The sequence below is a fragment of the Nyctibius grandis genome, chromosome 20 (assembly GCF_013368605.1).
Source record: "Nyctibius grandis isolate bNycGra1 chromosome 20, bNycGra1.pri, whole genome shotgun sequence".
NCBI classification, from domain to species: domain Eukaryota; kingdom Metazoa; phylum Chordata; class Aves; order Nyctibiiformes; family Nyctibiidae; genus Nyctibius; species Nyctibius grandis.
Genome location: NC_090677.1, coordinates 4231497 through 4246961, shown reverse-complemented (window position 1 = coordinate 4246961; position 15465 = coordinate 4231497). Strand labels below are relative to the sequence as shown.

Here is a 15465-nt window from a genome sequence, read left to right as displayed (position 1 = left end):
TGGCAGAAGAACACAAGTGCCTCCAGGATGCTGGATGAGCAACGAGTTTGTGGCTCATTACCTCTGATCAGTGCCCTTGGTTAAAGATCATGGATAGAAACTGGAAACTGGCACACGATGCCTTATAATTAGCTCAGGCCAACCTCCAGACAAGTGCAGCTCTGGAGGCCGAGCGGCAGAGCGGGTGCACAGGGGGAAGCCCCGTGCTTCCTATACCCCAAACAATTAGATGATCTTGGAAATCCCTCCCGGCAGAACCACTGCTCACGTGCAAAGCAGCGTGACATGCAAGAGGGAGGCTCTGGGGTTCACCCTCTTCTTCTTTCATTTATTTTCTGTCCAGCTCACCTGCCCACAGCTCCCTTTCCTTGGCCAGCCTTCATTTTCCCACCCAGCACTACACCTTTGCCCTCCCTGCTCCCCAGGCTTGATGCAGGTCAAGATCAGAAATGTGGAAGGCTTAAGATTTGCACTATCAGCTCTTAGGGCAGAAGCGATGAGCAAGAGGAGATATGGCACGGCTGCTCCAGGTGTAGGAACACCGGGGCTTAGCTCTGCACCAATTCCCAGTGGAGACACAGAAACCCACTTTCCATCTCTCTCTCCACACAGAGGAGGGAGTCCTCTGTACCAGGTGCTGTAAAGAGCAAAACCAGATGTAAATCCGAACACAGAGGAGAGGAGATCATTCTCTTTCAGTCCTACTGACATTCCTTTGGCTTTGCAGACAGACCATCACTAGGAGGAGCGTCAGCAAGGCAAGACGGCCACCCATCAGCTTCCAGAGGTCCAAGCAGAAAGGCAAGAGCGAGGAGCAGCTCATGCAGGTTTTGCCAAGTCATTTCTGCACCGTTTGTGCTTTAAAGAGGAGAAGAAATGACTCTGACCCAGTGTCATTCTCAAAGGGAGGTTTCAGATGACTTGGCACAAAGATGAGACTAAAACTCCCGGCTCATACATCACAAGCAACTTAATGAAGAAACCTCATCCTCGCAGCAGAGGGACAGGGAAGGATCAAAGCCCAGCACGGCAGGGCATCAGCAGTCAGCATATTAAATAAACCGCTGTAACACAATCGTTTGTACCAAAGGCTGCTTGATTTCACACACACAGATGCACACTTGACCTCGTACACACCCCGAGGCATACTCTGGAAAGAACGGTCTGCCCTGGCACCAGGGTACAAGGAGGAGAGGTTTCCTCCACAGGACGACATGAAATGCCCTACTAATCCCCTATTTCAAGTGTAATACCCCGACCTCCTCCTCCTAGCACCAGCAACCACCTTTCACTCCACATCTTTAAAGTCTAAATTCACATTGTACCTGTAAGTTCTTGGTGTATTTCTGCCAAGTTGAGCTCTAGGTGCAGCAGCTCGCCCTGATGCTGTGACTAGGTGTCACCTCCTTTGCAATGGCCAGCACTGAGAGCGAGCGGCAGAAAGTTGTGGGAACTCTGTCCTCAGAGATATTCAACACTTGGCTGGATAAAGCCCTGAGCAACATGATCTACATGAAAATTTTCTCTGTTTTAGTGGGAGCTTGGGTCAGATGATCTTCTGTGGTCCCTTCCTACCTGCTTTATTCCTAGGACGTCACAGGACAAGTCCTGCTATGGAGGTGTTAAAGACAACCACCAGCAAGGGCACAACTCTGCTTGAAATCAGGCGTTTGGAGAAATATTTAGTCCTGCCTCAGGTCACCTCTGTGACAAGAGCTGCACATCCCCCTCAGCTCAAAGGAAGAGAAAACCAAACAGATTCCCATTTACAGCTATTTTCAAACTTTACATTGATCATGGGAAAGACGTCATCAAGGCTGCAAAGGCTCTGAGCTCCAAACCTCCTCTTCCACCTGCCTTCCCCCAACACGCCGTCACTTTGCTTCTACCCATTTTCAGGCAACAATACCTTCCGGAGGTTTAATCTTCCCCCCAACCACAGTGAGGGTCCAGGGCAGGAGGACAGCCCCATACTTTGGTGGCTCTCAGGCAGCTGGGCAGACAGCTCTGCGGTGGCAACCGGGCAGCAAGCGTGGCCACCGAGGGAAGAGCCAGAAACTAGGCTGTGTGGAGATGCTGCAGCGATCCCTACCTCCGGGATGCGGACGCTGTAGGGCTGGTTGTGGAACCGCGGGGCGTTGTCATTCACGTCTCCGACTTGGATGTTGACCGTCCCTTTGATCACCTGTGGCCACAAGGATAATGACAAGGAGCGAGTGTCAGTTTTATGCATGGATTTAAAACCTACAGCAAGCTCGTGGCTGCTTTTTCTGACTTGGGCTTTCAACAAGTGATGGCCAGGGGTGGTCCCGCTCCCCAGACCCCCTCCTGGCACGATGCAGAAGGTCCCCCAGCAACCCACCCTCATCCTCCCCGCTCCCCTCCGCCCACGCCGCAGACCATGAAATGAGAAGCCACGCTTACCCCTTGGCTGTCACTGACGGAAAATTCAACCGTGAATTCTGACTTAGTCTGAAAGGGAAGGAGAAGGAAAAACATATAATTAAAGATACTGTAAGTGTTTATCTGCAGATGGCAGGCTGGGGACTTTTAGACAATATTATTACATGCAAAACACTTTCAGGACCTTCAAGAAGAGAAGGGGCGCTTGAGTGCAGTTACCTATGGTGGGTATAAAAACGCTGAGAAATATTAGTGCCAGTGGGGCTCCAGTGTATTTCACAGGCACGGAGAGCTGCTCTGCCCTGGGTCAGGAGGATGCGGGCACTAACCGACTCCCGACTAGCAGCTGAGCACTTTAAACAGACAACGAGGCTAAAGCAGATGAGAGGAGCCCACTGTTTCACCCTCGGCGGTGTGCCAGCAAGCCCCAGCTCTCTTTGCACACCTGCCCGGTCCCTGACGCTGCAGGCTGCCTGCTTGGAGCAGCAAAAGGGAATAAGGACAAAGCAAAGAAAAGCAGTTTTCCACCCACGGTGTGCTGTGACCTGACTGCGAGGTACAGGGACGATGCAAAAAGAGAAGAAAGTCCAAAGAAAAAGCTGTGTAATTAGCTTTTGTTCGAGATCACAATACAACACGGTCTCATTGAGGACATCTAAATCTTGCTGCTGCTTTCCCAACTTCCCTGCCACGCAGTTCGTGGGATATCACATAGCTGGGAACACTGGGATAAGCCCAGGGTCTGTAGTAAGAACTGGCTGAAATCCCCTAAGACTGTTCAAGAAAACGCCCGTGCAGCCCTCTGTGCCCCTTGTTGCTTTAACTAAACTGACAGCTTGGTCTTAAATGGCAATATATTAGGGTCACTGGTGCTGAGGCGAGGCACAAGTGGGGAAGAGAGGATTATTTATTATTATAAGGGTTATTAGACATTGGAAGGGGCTGCCCAGGGAGGTGGTGGAGTCACCATCTCTGGAGGTGTTTAAGAAAAGATTAGACATGGCACTTAGTGCCATGATCTAGTTGACAGTGTGGTGTCAGGGCAATGGCTGGACTCGATGATCCCTGAGGTCTCTTCCAACCTGGTTGATTCTGTGATTTTGGTGGCAGGGCAGGGGGATATTGCTAGTGGAGACAGACCTTCTCTTCCTGACCTTTCTTTTCCACCAGCAACCGTTTTGCTCACGTTTGACCAAGGAATCGCGCAGGGATGGAGAGCAGGAGCTGGACCACCACACCTATCTGGTACCTGGGCACCATCTGTGTTTTGTTTCTCCCTGTCCCAGCAAGCCCTTCCTCCTCCAGCATCCCTTCCCAGCCCGGTGCCCCCCTGCCTGAGCTGCTGGAGCACGGCAACTTGATGTTTCCAAAGCATCGCGCAAGAAATTTCTTCTCAGAAAGGGTCATTAGACATTGGAAGGGGCTGCCCAGGGAGGTGGTGGAGTCACCATCTCTGGAGGGGTTTAAGACAAGACTGGACATGGCACTTAGTGCCATGGTCTAGTTGCCATGGTGGTGTCAGGGCAATGGTTGGACTCGATGATCCCAGAGGGCTCTTCCAACCTGACTGTTTCTGTGATTCTGTGAAAGGCTGGAAAGCCAGCTTGAAATGGCTTGATTTGGTTGATTTATTCCTAATAAGAAGGTCTCGGGGACAGGCACAGCAGGCACTGGTGCCCAGACCAGGAGCTCTGCTTGCCCCAGGGTGGCAGTTTATCTTGGACAAGGGTTTGGGGAACAGCTTACTGGAGTGTGCACCCCTCCTGCCCCCACATCTGCCCCCCATCCAAACAGCTGGGCAATTCAACCTGAGAAATTCTTGCCTGGCCCCAGCCTCAGGGCAATGCTTGCAGGTAAACGAAGAGCTGAAATACGGACGGGGAGGAGAGCCTCTGCTCCTTGTGACATCCCACCCTTTCCCCACTACCCATCGGGGCCACTGCGAGGGACAAAGCAGTAGGGAAAAGAAAAGGAAAAAACAGGAAAGAAAAAAAAACTGTTGAGCATTTAATTTTAAAAACTTGATAAAATAATCAGAGAAAGCTGCCACATGCTAATTTCTGTCTCCACCCTTCATTTTAGCACAGACTTTTTTTAGACTCATGGTTTGTCTTTTTTTTTTAAACCTGTTTTCCGTCTTATCTCTGTGGGAGTGAAAAATCTTTCAAAAATTGTTTTGCCTTTATACATTCGCTCCTTCTTTTTCTCTATTTCCCCTTTCTCTGCATCATTTACCTTACTGTGACTCCCTCTCCCTTTTCAAGTCTCTCTTTTCCTCCTTGGTTGTACAAGAATTGATCTCTTGCTTTTCCTTCCCCACTGCTTTTCTTGTATGGCTTTCTCTAGCCCCTGACTTTTTGACCACATGCATCCAGGCCAGTGTTCTCTGCTCCCAGTGTGCTGTCTACCTCCAGCCATTCCCTCCCATGCCATCCTGGCTCCTTCCACCATAAATTGTCATTCACACCTTCCCCTTATCCATACCAAGCTATGCATGTGTCCATCTTCACCCTCTTCCATGATTCGCTGACTTTGAGCCCCTGGGATCAGTCTTGCTGTCTACAAGAACCTGAAAGGAGGGTGTAGCGAGGTGGGGGTCAGTATCTTCTCCCAGGTAACAAGTGATAGGATAAGAGGAAACAGCCTTAAGTTGTGCCAGGGGAGGTTTAGATTGGATATCAGGAAAAATTTCTTCATGGAAAGGGTTATCAAGCATTGGACAGGCTGCCCAGGGCAGTGGTGGAGTCACCATCCCTGGAGGTATTTAAAAGACGAGTAGATGTGGTGCTGAGGGACATGGGTTGGTGGTGGCCTTGGTAGCGTTAGGTTAATTGTTGGACTCGATGATCTTAAAGGTCCTTTCCAACCAAAACAATTCTATGATGGGTGCAGGCTCCTCTCCCAGTTCAGCCCAGCCACAGGTGCAAGCTCTGCTCAGCCCCTTCCCTTCCCACCCTCCACCAAAAGCCACCTAAACCTATTGATCACCCTTCCCTGGCTTAAGGTTGTTATCAGAAGTATTGGGAAGCGGTAGGCATTTGAATAAGAGGAGATTTGTGACTCATGCCAGCAGCTCTTGGCACAGGGAGGCAGAGGGGTGAAGAAAGACACTTGATTTTTCCAGAGCCTCGCTCTTAATGCTGTGAAATTGGGTTTGCCTCCACGCAGCCCGAGCAGCATCCACTGCCCTGCTCCTACGCATCCCCACGTCTGGCTGGCTCCGACCCGGACCACCAGCGCCCAAGGTGTGTTAATGGGTTTTATTTCCACAATGCTGCTGCTGGCAAAAGAACTTCTAAACACAGGCAACAGGAGCACGAAGGAAACGAAGCACGTTGCCCAAGACATATAGTGTTTTCCCAGTCTTACCAAGCTCCTGCGCTATCCCTTCCTCCTTGCTCCAGCAATGTGGCAAGGGCTCCTGTAAAACAGGCACCTGGAGGGGATAGCATCTCTGGAAGCCAAAGCTACTATTGAAAATAGGGGCGTGAAACAGTTTCGAGGCAAAAAAATCTTGCCAAATTTAGCATCCAGCAGCCTGAAACTACGAGATGATGAAAAGTCACAATGAGATTGAATAAGCAGGGATAGCTCACAGCTCTTCACACACTGTTTTGAGTAGTAAAGGATTTGATGGGAACGTAGGTTTAAGGAGGGAGCCTGTAAATTTCCCCGAGTGTAGGAGCATCCTGCTCTTTGGTAGATCATTTCCATTTATTATTTTCATTACTTCTGAACTTGCAAATATTATTCTGAGATCCAGGAAAACCAACAAGCCAGATGGAACCAGAGCACCCTGTTTATTGCCCGTGTCCCCACTGAGCTGGGGACAGTGACAGGGTGGCTAGCGACAGACCCTGATGGGGACACACCTGAATTCCCCACTCCACGTGGGAGCAACACCCAGGCTCCATCTCAGCTGCCGCAGAAGGTGGAGAGCCACCATTTATCTGCCCAGAGGTTTTTTTTCCCCCCTCCCCCTCAGCAGAGGATGGTCTCAGCAGAAAGCAGCATTACCTCTCTGTCCAAGGGCTGCCTGAGCCAGACAACACCGGTCACGCTCTCCACCGCAAAGAACCGGCTAGCCTCCTCCCCAACTACGCCAAAGACCAGTGGGTCGTTGTCCAGGTCCCGGGCCAGCAGCTGAGTCACTGAGGAACCTGGGAGAGACCAAGAGGAAAGAAATCATGAGCAAAATGAGACAGAGAGGAAGAAATCCTGCAAATATTCAGCTTGTCAGGGAACGCAGGTCTTCTGCCTTCCTCTCAAGTCATCCCCAAACTATTATTCCCATGGTGCTACAATGCCTCAAGCAGCAAGGGGGGTCAAGCTGTGCACGGTCTTACTGTTCTCTCTAGCACACAGAAGCTGAACCACAGCTGTCCTCCTCCCTCGCCCTTATCAAAAAATAGTCACATTAGCTCAGAAGTGCAGCCATCTTGGGCACTAGAGAGAGTGGAGGAACCCATGCCTCTTCTGGGTAAGCGCCTACCAGCCTCCCTCACACTCGTCCCTGCTGAGGGGCACCACCAGCAGATAAAACAACACTTCCAGGTTAAAAGCAAACCTCCCAAGGCCAAGAGCATGGACGTGATGCCCACGGGTGTCTCGAGGCTCAGGGATTCAGTAGGGCCTGGGGCCAACCACAGACCTGGGGTTTGTTTTAAATATGGCAGCTGCAGAAAGTGCTGGTCTTTCTGGCATACGTGGAGCCCACGCACCCAGAGAGCATGAGAGGCGCTGGGACAAATCCATCACTACCTTCTGCCAAATCATGTTTGAAACCACCTTCTGCAGCACCCTGAATACCCCAGCCAACAGAGGCCTTGCTCAGCCATCCCTCACGGGCATGCAGTTGCACATGTCTCTTCCTGACTGCACCCAAGAGGCAACCTAGACCCTCCAAAGTTACCGCATGGGAGTCACATGTCCTTTTTATGAACTCCACAATGCTCCCAGAGCAGGATGACTTCTGCTGCTCCAAAAGCAAGGGATAGCTGCCACACTTGAAGCCTCATTTCAGCCCCATAAGAACCTCCTCGAATTATTTTGGGCCTCTCCATGGCACCTCTCAGCACATTCAAAGTCTGATGTGGTGGGTCAACCATGGCTGGCTGCCTGATGCCCACTCAGCTGCTCTCAGTCCCCTCCTCAGCAGGACAGGGGAGAAAATAGGAGGAAAACAGCTGGTGGGTAGAGATAAGGGCAGGAGATCCCTTTGGCCACCTGGACTCTGCATGAGCTATCTTTGGTAGTACAAGAGCACCCCACGACCCCAAATCATCTGGCTGAGGGGAAGGGATACCAAAATTTCAGCCATCTGGGAAAAGGAGAGAAGCTCCAGCAGACCAAAGGGCGAACACCATGGCACAACTCGGCAAGCAGAACGACCTGGGCAATTATCGACCAGTTGGCTTGGCATTAATCATGGTTGAAATAATGGAAAAAGCTGATATGAGATTCCATTAATAAAGAATTAAACGATAGGAACATAATTAATGCCAGTCAACATGATTTTATGGAAAATAGGCCTTGTCAAACAAACCTGATTTCATTCTTTGATGAGATTACAATTCTGGCAGATAAAGGTAACTGCAAAGAAATAATAGACTTTTGTAAGGCATTTGACTTCGCACTGCGTGACTTTGTGATTAAAAATTTAGTGCTGGATGACATTGACGAAGCGCACTCGAGCGAGGACCCAGCAGCCTGGCAGGTCCCAAGGCCACCGGCCGCGGTCAGGGGGACATCCTAGCATGACGTAAAATTGCTGTCGGTACAAACTTGGGTGACAGCATGTCAAATAACAGGGAGGAGCAAGCAGCCAGGTGAAGCACTTAGTAATTTGGGCTTGTTTGGTAAAAGTGTTTTTATGACCCCACTCTAAATGCCCTCAGAAAAGGCTGGTGGAGACCACAGCTGCAGAGGAGGGCATCCCAAAACCAGCCATTCTGGCGGGGCTGGGGATCCAAGCATGCAAAGAGCTCTCTCCATGCCCTGGTTGGCAGAGCCGCGGTGCATCTAGGGCCCTTGGAGGAACGACTTCAGAAGTATATACCGAGTTCTACCAAGAGTGCAATCCTGCAAGCTGCTCGGCTGGCCACATTATCTTCAGGACTGGATGCAAGAGGATGCCACAAACATTCAAGAGCTAGCAAAAATACTTTACACTTAACAAGGGCTTTAAAAGCTTGAACTGCTTCATTGATGACAAAGAAGAGTGAGATGACTCAGGCCATCTCAAGCACATCCATGAAGAGGACAAGATGTAAGACTTAAGATGACTATTGCACAGCAAGAAAGCACAGCAAGCCTCAGTGCCCAAAGCTAGACAAATTTCTGTTAGAAGAAGGAATATCAGTGTTTTTAGAAAGAAAAACTACAACTAACCACTGGGGAAAAAAAGCTCCTTCCACCAACACAGGTGCTAGTGAGTGACAGGTCACAAAGACATTTTGGACAAAGATCTGAAAACAAGAGCCCTTATCCAAACCACTGCAATCAACCATTCACCTGCAACGTTCCTGTCTCTTCAGTGAAGCCAACACCGGAGATACGAAGTGACCCTATGCTTTCTCAAACCTCAGAGCCTTGATATGAAACAAGCTACTACCTTGGTTTTATTGTGGAGGACATCCTTAGCAAAGGTTTCTTTGCTCCGGGAAACAAGCAGAACCGTGACCATCCCCATGGCAGTGAAAGCCAGCAACTAGGACAAGATAAATCCAGGGTCATACCTCTCTCTTCTGCCAAATTTAGTGGGAGAAAGAGACTTCCCCCCCCTCATTTAAAAACTCTAGATCAACAGGGTATCTGCAGTTCCCTGGGGAACCACAAATAATTCAAACTCCAAAAGGTCTCCATCGCATCTCAGTGCAAGGGAAACAATCTTAAAAATCCTGCTGAATAGGAAAACCATGTTCCACCCTGTTCTAATCATAGCTGCATTCATGGTTTGTGTGCTGCAAACCCACTTGCATTAAAAAAAAAATAAATCAGCCAGCAAACGAACATTTAACTCTTCTCTGTCTCTGCGTTACAGCTACCCCCCACTGCCAGGGAATTCAGTTCCCAAATTCAGGATATCCTGGAGAGCAAGGCAAGGTATTTCTGGGCAGAGGGCATCAGCCCAGCCGAGCTCCTCGCTCCTGCCAGCCTGCAGACGGGCAGAGTCAGATCCCTGTGAAACAGCACGCTGGGCTTGACCGCTCTCTGGGCCGGGCGTATCGAAACCAAGGACAGAGTTAGTGGGTAAGAAGAGGAAAGGGAACACTCAGTGCCTACACCCTCCTCAACTTTTCTTTCTTTTGATTTGTTAGAAACAAGAATCTTTGTTAGGGCATAGATAGGGTAGCTCAGAACACTCAAGTGTAAGCTGTGCATTGTTTTCCTGTATCACAGGAAAATATCATCTTAAACAAACCCTCACAAGCGAGGCACCGAAAATTAAGAGCTATTTCACCCCTTCCCTTACCTGTCCATCAGCCAGTAATCACCATCCTAACTTAAGAGCACCTCCCAATTCATCATAGGAAAAAAAAAAAGCATAAAATACAGATCAAAATAACAAATTAAATAGAAGATAATGAGAAACAGCTCCCTGAAATAAGAAATGAGACTTCACAGTCACTTTGTCATTTGTTATTCTGATCTTTGCAAGCTTTACCCCAGGAGAATGCTAAGTTCAGGCGCGGGGTGTAAGCCAGGCGTGCAGGATGCAGCGAGAGAGGACTGCAGAGGAGCACGCTGGGCTCCTTCACCACTTTCACCACCAAAGTTTCTACGAGCTACCGTCTGCCAATTCCTTTAGCACCCATTTATTTCATCCTCCTTTCCCTCCCCCATATCTTTTTTTCTCCCTCTCAGTTGACCGCACCAAGGGAGCAGGAGCAGACTGGCTGGATAGCACAAAGCAAAACACACAGCTGGAACATCTGGGCCACGTTCACCATTCAACAGACCATGAGAAATCCCATTTTCCAGGGTGATCACCGGGAAGGTGCTGTTGGCCCACTCATAGGTGAAGCCAGACCAAGGCAAACACCCGACCCAGCGACACTCAGCTGGACTCCATGCTCACTTTCATGGAGACAATGTGGGAATTGACAAAGGATTGCAAAAGCAGCGCTAGCACCTTCACATAAGGGTGCCTGCACCACTGGGAAATCATTGAAAAGAAGATGGCCCCACACGGACAGGGTGTGCAGAGCCCAGGGAGCTCCACATCTGTCAGAAACCCCTCTCAGGGCACTTTCAAAGAAAAATAACGTGCCCCGGCTCTCTCCGGGCCATGCTGAGGATGCTCTTTGAGCTGCCACAAGCCCAAGCGCCGACCTGGCTCCAGCGAGGGCTGAGGAAACAGGGACAAATTATCCTCGTGCAGTGCAAAGTTATAGGGTCCATTTGTTTCCCCTCAGGAATCAGACAGGGCAGTTAAGTGTCTTGATTCCACCAGATAATCACAATTTATCTTGTCTCCTTTTGCCTCCTTTCTCTCAATCACGGCTACTTCTCCTTCTTTCTCACACATACACAGATTTCCTTCTTTCTTCAAGTCTTGAACTGTGATTGACCTCAGGAGCTTTTTTTGTCTGTAGTGGTGATGGTGTTGCCTCTTGTTTTGTTCCTGTTAGGGTTTTATGAATTTTTTTTAGGTTTGGCTGCTTTATGGGGTGTACTATTTTCCCCCCATACAGGAGCTCCTGTCTCAGCATCTTGCTTTCAGCTGTAAACCTGTATAATTTTTCTTGCCATTCCATTTTGCCAAGGAGAAAAATAGACAAAACAAACAAACAAAACCAAAATCCCAGAGCTCCTGGAGGGTTTTGGAAGTGCTGAGCCCCCGGGCCAGGGAAAGAGCCAGAGGATGAAGCAGCTGCCCAAGCAAGATGCTGGGTTGGGCTGGGATGGAGGGCACTGGGATCCAACAAAGGGGAAGGTTTCTAATGAGTTGCTTAATAAGATGCTCTCTTAAGAGGTCTGATCCATACCCAAGCAGAGTTAATAGGAATCTCTCTACTGACTGCGCTGGCTTTTGGGCTCAAGACTTCAGGCATCAGCTACGCTTTAATATTAAAAGCATTTTAATCCCTGCTTTTAACAGCCAGTGCCTGTTCCTCCTTGGCTCGTCATTTCTCACCCCTCCCAAGCTCTGGATCGTATCTGTAGGCACAGTCACCACCCAGTTTCTCGGCTCCCCATCTTCTGCCACCGCTACCAGGGAGACAGCCCTTATGCCACAAGCAGTGCCTACGGTCCTCAACCAAGGTCACAAGCTGGCACAGAGAGCCCTCTGTTGCTATTCAACTTCTCAAACCAGCACACATTTATTTACACAAAAATCATTTTAGCATCCACACCCTGCAGCAAGGAGTCCCCTTACGTGAAGGCCACCGCCACGCTTTTGCTCCGAAATAGCTGCCACCAGATCTCCTTGGCTCCCTCTCCCTTCCTTCCTTGGAAGGGAGATGGGACAATCACGTCCCATCCTCTTCTCCCACAACACTATTCAGCAGTCCTACCTTCCTGTCCCAGCCACCCCAGCACAGGCATCTCCCGTTAGCCCAGTTCATCGCAGCAGACTGGCCTCTGATGTGCTTGGTGACAGGATTTGATGGATCTGATCTTGAAATTCAAACCTTGTTCTTCTCATTTGTCACCTGCTCCCTTTTCTTTACCTGCAATTCATTTTCTCTTTCACCTTTCAGAACGAAATGAACGAAGATAAAAAAGCCCTTATGTGATGTTTTCCCCAAGATTTTTTAAAGGCAAAGATGAAATGCCAATGTTTCTGTGCTGCTGAGCAATCTCCAAGCAATGTGAGGGAAAGGACAGTGACTCCCTAGCAAGGAAAATAAAGCAAAATCTAGTTTCAAGCGTGAGGCCACACCAAGTGGGAGCTGCTCCTATGTTTGGGATGAGGCTCCATCACTTTCCCAGAGAGGACGAGCCCAGAGCTGGGGACAGGGCATGCACAGGAGACCCCACCTTACGCAGACGGAGGGATGAGAGTGCAGGCACAGTGCAGGGGACTAGGAGAGCAACCAAAGCACACCTGGGCTCAGGAAATCTCTTGCAGGCACCAGAGTCTCTCCGTCTTCATTCCTGCCTTCCTCTCAATCAGTCCCAGCCTCCTGGAGCAGTTTCTCTGTCTGTGCCACAGATGGCCATAGGTTATGCAGAAAATGTAGGCTCCCAGAGCCTAAACACCACATGCTCCAGACTGCTACTGCAGGGAAGACCTTGCTTCTCACAGGTGGAGCATGTCTTGGGTGAACAATAATAGCAAAACTCATGCCATACAGGCATGCTGCGATTAAATCCTGGCCAACATCATTCAGACACACTCAGGGATACTTAAAAGCACACCACAGGTACAAGGGCAACCCGCTCATCCATCTCCAAGCCTTCCTCCCAAAGCAGGTGGCTGCCAGCTCATTTCATAAACATAACCTCAACAGATGCTCTCCAGCCTCCTCCTCAGAAAGGAGGGAGCCACCTCTGGAGGTGTTTAAGAAAAGACTGGACATGGCACTTAGTGCCATGGTCTAGTTGATGTGGTGGTGTCAGGGCAATGGTTGGACTTGATGATCCCAGAGGGCTCTTCCAATCTGGTTGATTCTGTGATTCTGTGAAGGGCTCAACCACTTGAGGTTGGAAGTGGAACCACTGGAAGGTATCAAAACCTTCCAGCACGACTCTACAAAGAAAGTTTCCACTCCTACGATTCAAGTTGAGCTCAGTGTTACACACTTCTCTTCCCAGGTGCTGATGGGAAGCATCAGCTTACCCCACCACCAAGGCTGCCTCCGCTCCGATTACTGTGCTGAGGAGTGAGTGAAAAAGTGCAGGGAGACACCAGCACCTTCTAAAAAGGGTCTCATAATAAATAAAGGAGAAAAGAACAGTTTCTGTCATCAGAAAAAACGGAGGTCTTCACCAATTATGGGGGAAAAAGCCCAGGACAAGCTGGTCCTGGAACCATGTGCACTACTGCCATCACGCATCACGTACGGGAGAGAAAGGAGCCAAACACGGAGGTGACAGAGAAGAGGGAAAGCAAATCTGTGCAGTCAAACCCATTTCTGAGGGAGTTTATCAAGCTGGGAAGTGAAAGGCACAGCAGAGAGTTTTTCCTTGCTCCTCGGATGCTCAAAGCCAGAGCAGGAGACAGAGCCTGTAATTTCTCTGCTACATTTAGTTGTTTCAAGTGGGGAGTCAGTGGAGAGACAGAATCCATAAGCAGACCTGACAGCCGGTGGTAAACCTCAGGAAGAGGCATCACCTGCCTCCATTCGGCCCAGCTCTCGCAGACACGTTTAAAAGGGTGCTTAAAGCCGTTTAAAGGGAAGAGTGCAGCAGCGGGTAAAGAAGAGCCAAGCGTTCACACCAAGAGCAACCGTAACAGAGCGCTTTTTCGGTTTTCTTTGCTGTTTACTGAACACTTCAGTTAACATTACAAGGGAAATGAGAGGGGAAAAAAACCCCACAAACTCAAGGGTATATGGAACATTCTTGACATTATTGTTAAAGCAAACAGAATACCTGAGGCTCTCCTGGTCGATGCTGTGCACAGAGCCACTGGGCTGTGGGCACGCACGTGGGCACCCTTCCAATTAAAGTCAACACCTCTATCAACACGGTTAAGACAGAGCAATTTCCCTCCATCAACGTTCAAACAGGTCTTACAGCAGCACAGATATCAAGCAAGCTCTCCCAAAACAGTTTAAAATCACAGAATCACAGAATCAACCAGGTTGGAAGAGACCTCTGGGATCATTGAGGCCAACCATTGCCCTGACACCACCATGGCAACTAGACCATGGCACTAAGTGCCATGTCCAGGCTTTTCTTAAACCCCTCCAGAGATGGTGACTCCACCACCTCCCTGGGCAGCCCCTCCCAACATCTAATGACCCTTGCTGAGAAGAAATGCTTCCTAATGTCCAACCTGAACCTCCCCTGGCGAAGCTTGAGGCTGTGTCCTCTTGTCCTATCGCTAGTTGCCCAGGAGAAGAGGCCGACTCCCACTTCACTACAACATCCCTTCAGGTAGTTGTAGACTGCAATAAGGTCACCTCTGTATGTCTTCATGGCAGTGCCCTGTCTTGCTCCTTCACTGGCAGCCCTGTGGCTTGGAGGCAGCTGTTCATTAACCAAAACTCTCCAGCCAGGCTGGTGTTTTGCTGCCAAAATCACCTATATGCCTCAGTATCACTGTGGCATCTCCAGATCTGCCTGGAAAAGGGGGTGAAAAATGCTCATCCCTGGGCAAACCCCCTGCAAACAGCAGTGGGCTCAGGGGGTGCCTGCCTCTCCTTTCTCCCCGCCTGCTCAGGCAGGGATCTGGTGAACCTGAGGGCAGGAATTGCTGGAAAACCCACAGCCCTTGTCTGTGGGACAAGGGAGAACATGGATAGTTTGCAAAACCTGAGAGGACTTTCCTTTCCTTCGGTTTGGAAAGGAATAGGCTGTAGCATCATGAAAGAGGGAAGTAAATACAATTGCATTAAAAACAAACACAAACAAAAAAAAAACCCACAACCAAACAGTAGAGTAAAATAAGAAAAGAAACACTTGTAAAAGAAGGAGTCTGCGTCTCTTAAGATATTCCCGGTGTGAAAAGGGTTCCCGCACTTAAAAAGCCCTCTTAAAAATAATTTCCTCTCCACACTGCCTGGGAGCCTCATAATTACCAACAATGATCACAGACCCATTCATTTCATCCTAAAATTAATACATCAGGTTCGGAATGATATCGCATTAATTTATCACAAGATTTATGAAACTTGTACTTTTTTTCTAATGAGATTTATGCAAATTCTGCTCCATCCATTGTTTGCGCCGCAAAAAAAAAAGCTCCCTCGCAAAAGCTGCTCTGTCAAAAAGTCTCCTTCACTTTTATTGATATCTGTCCTTCCCTGTTCACCCCCACAACAGGGGAAGGAAGGAGAGGAGTTGGTTCCAGTCGGGGTGCGATTCTGTTCCCAAGCAGAGCCCAGAGCACAAGGGAGGAGAGCAGCCCCATCACAAGGATGAGGTCTACAGGTGAGCCAACCATTC

The 15465-nt window shown here is 49.3% G+C and overlaps 1 protein-coding gene across 1 annotated transcript in view; it reads right to left on the bottom strand.

The window, feature by feature from the left end:
• The window catches only part of CDH23 (cadherin related 23), a 198655-nt gene that overhangs the window by 155911 nt on the left and 27279 nt on the right, over window positions 1-15465 (bottom strand). The window contains 3 exon segments of the mRNA XM_068416505.1: window positions 2093-2185; window positions 2425-2472; window positions 6421-6563. Of these exon segments, the coding sequence (XP_068272606.1) occupies window positions 2093-2185; window positions 2425-2472; window positions 6421-6563 (284 nt within the window).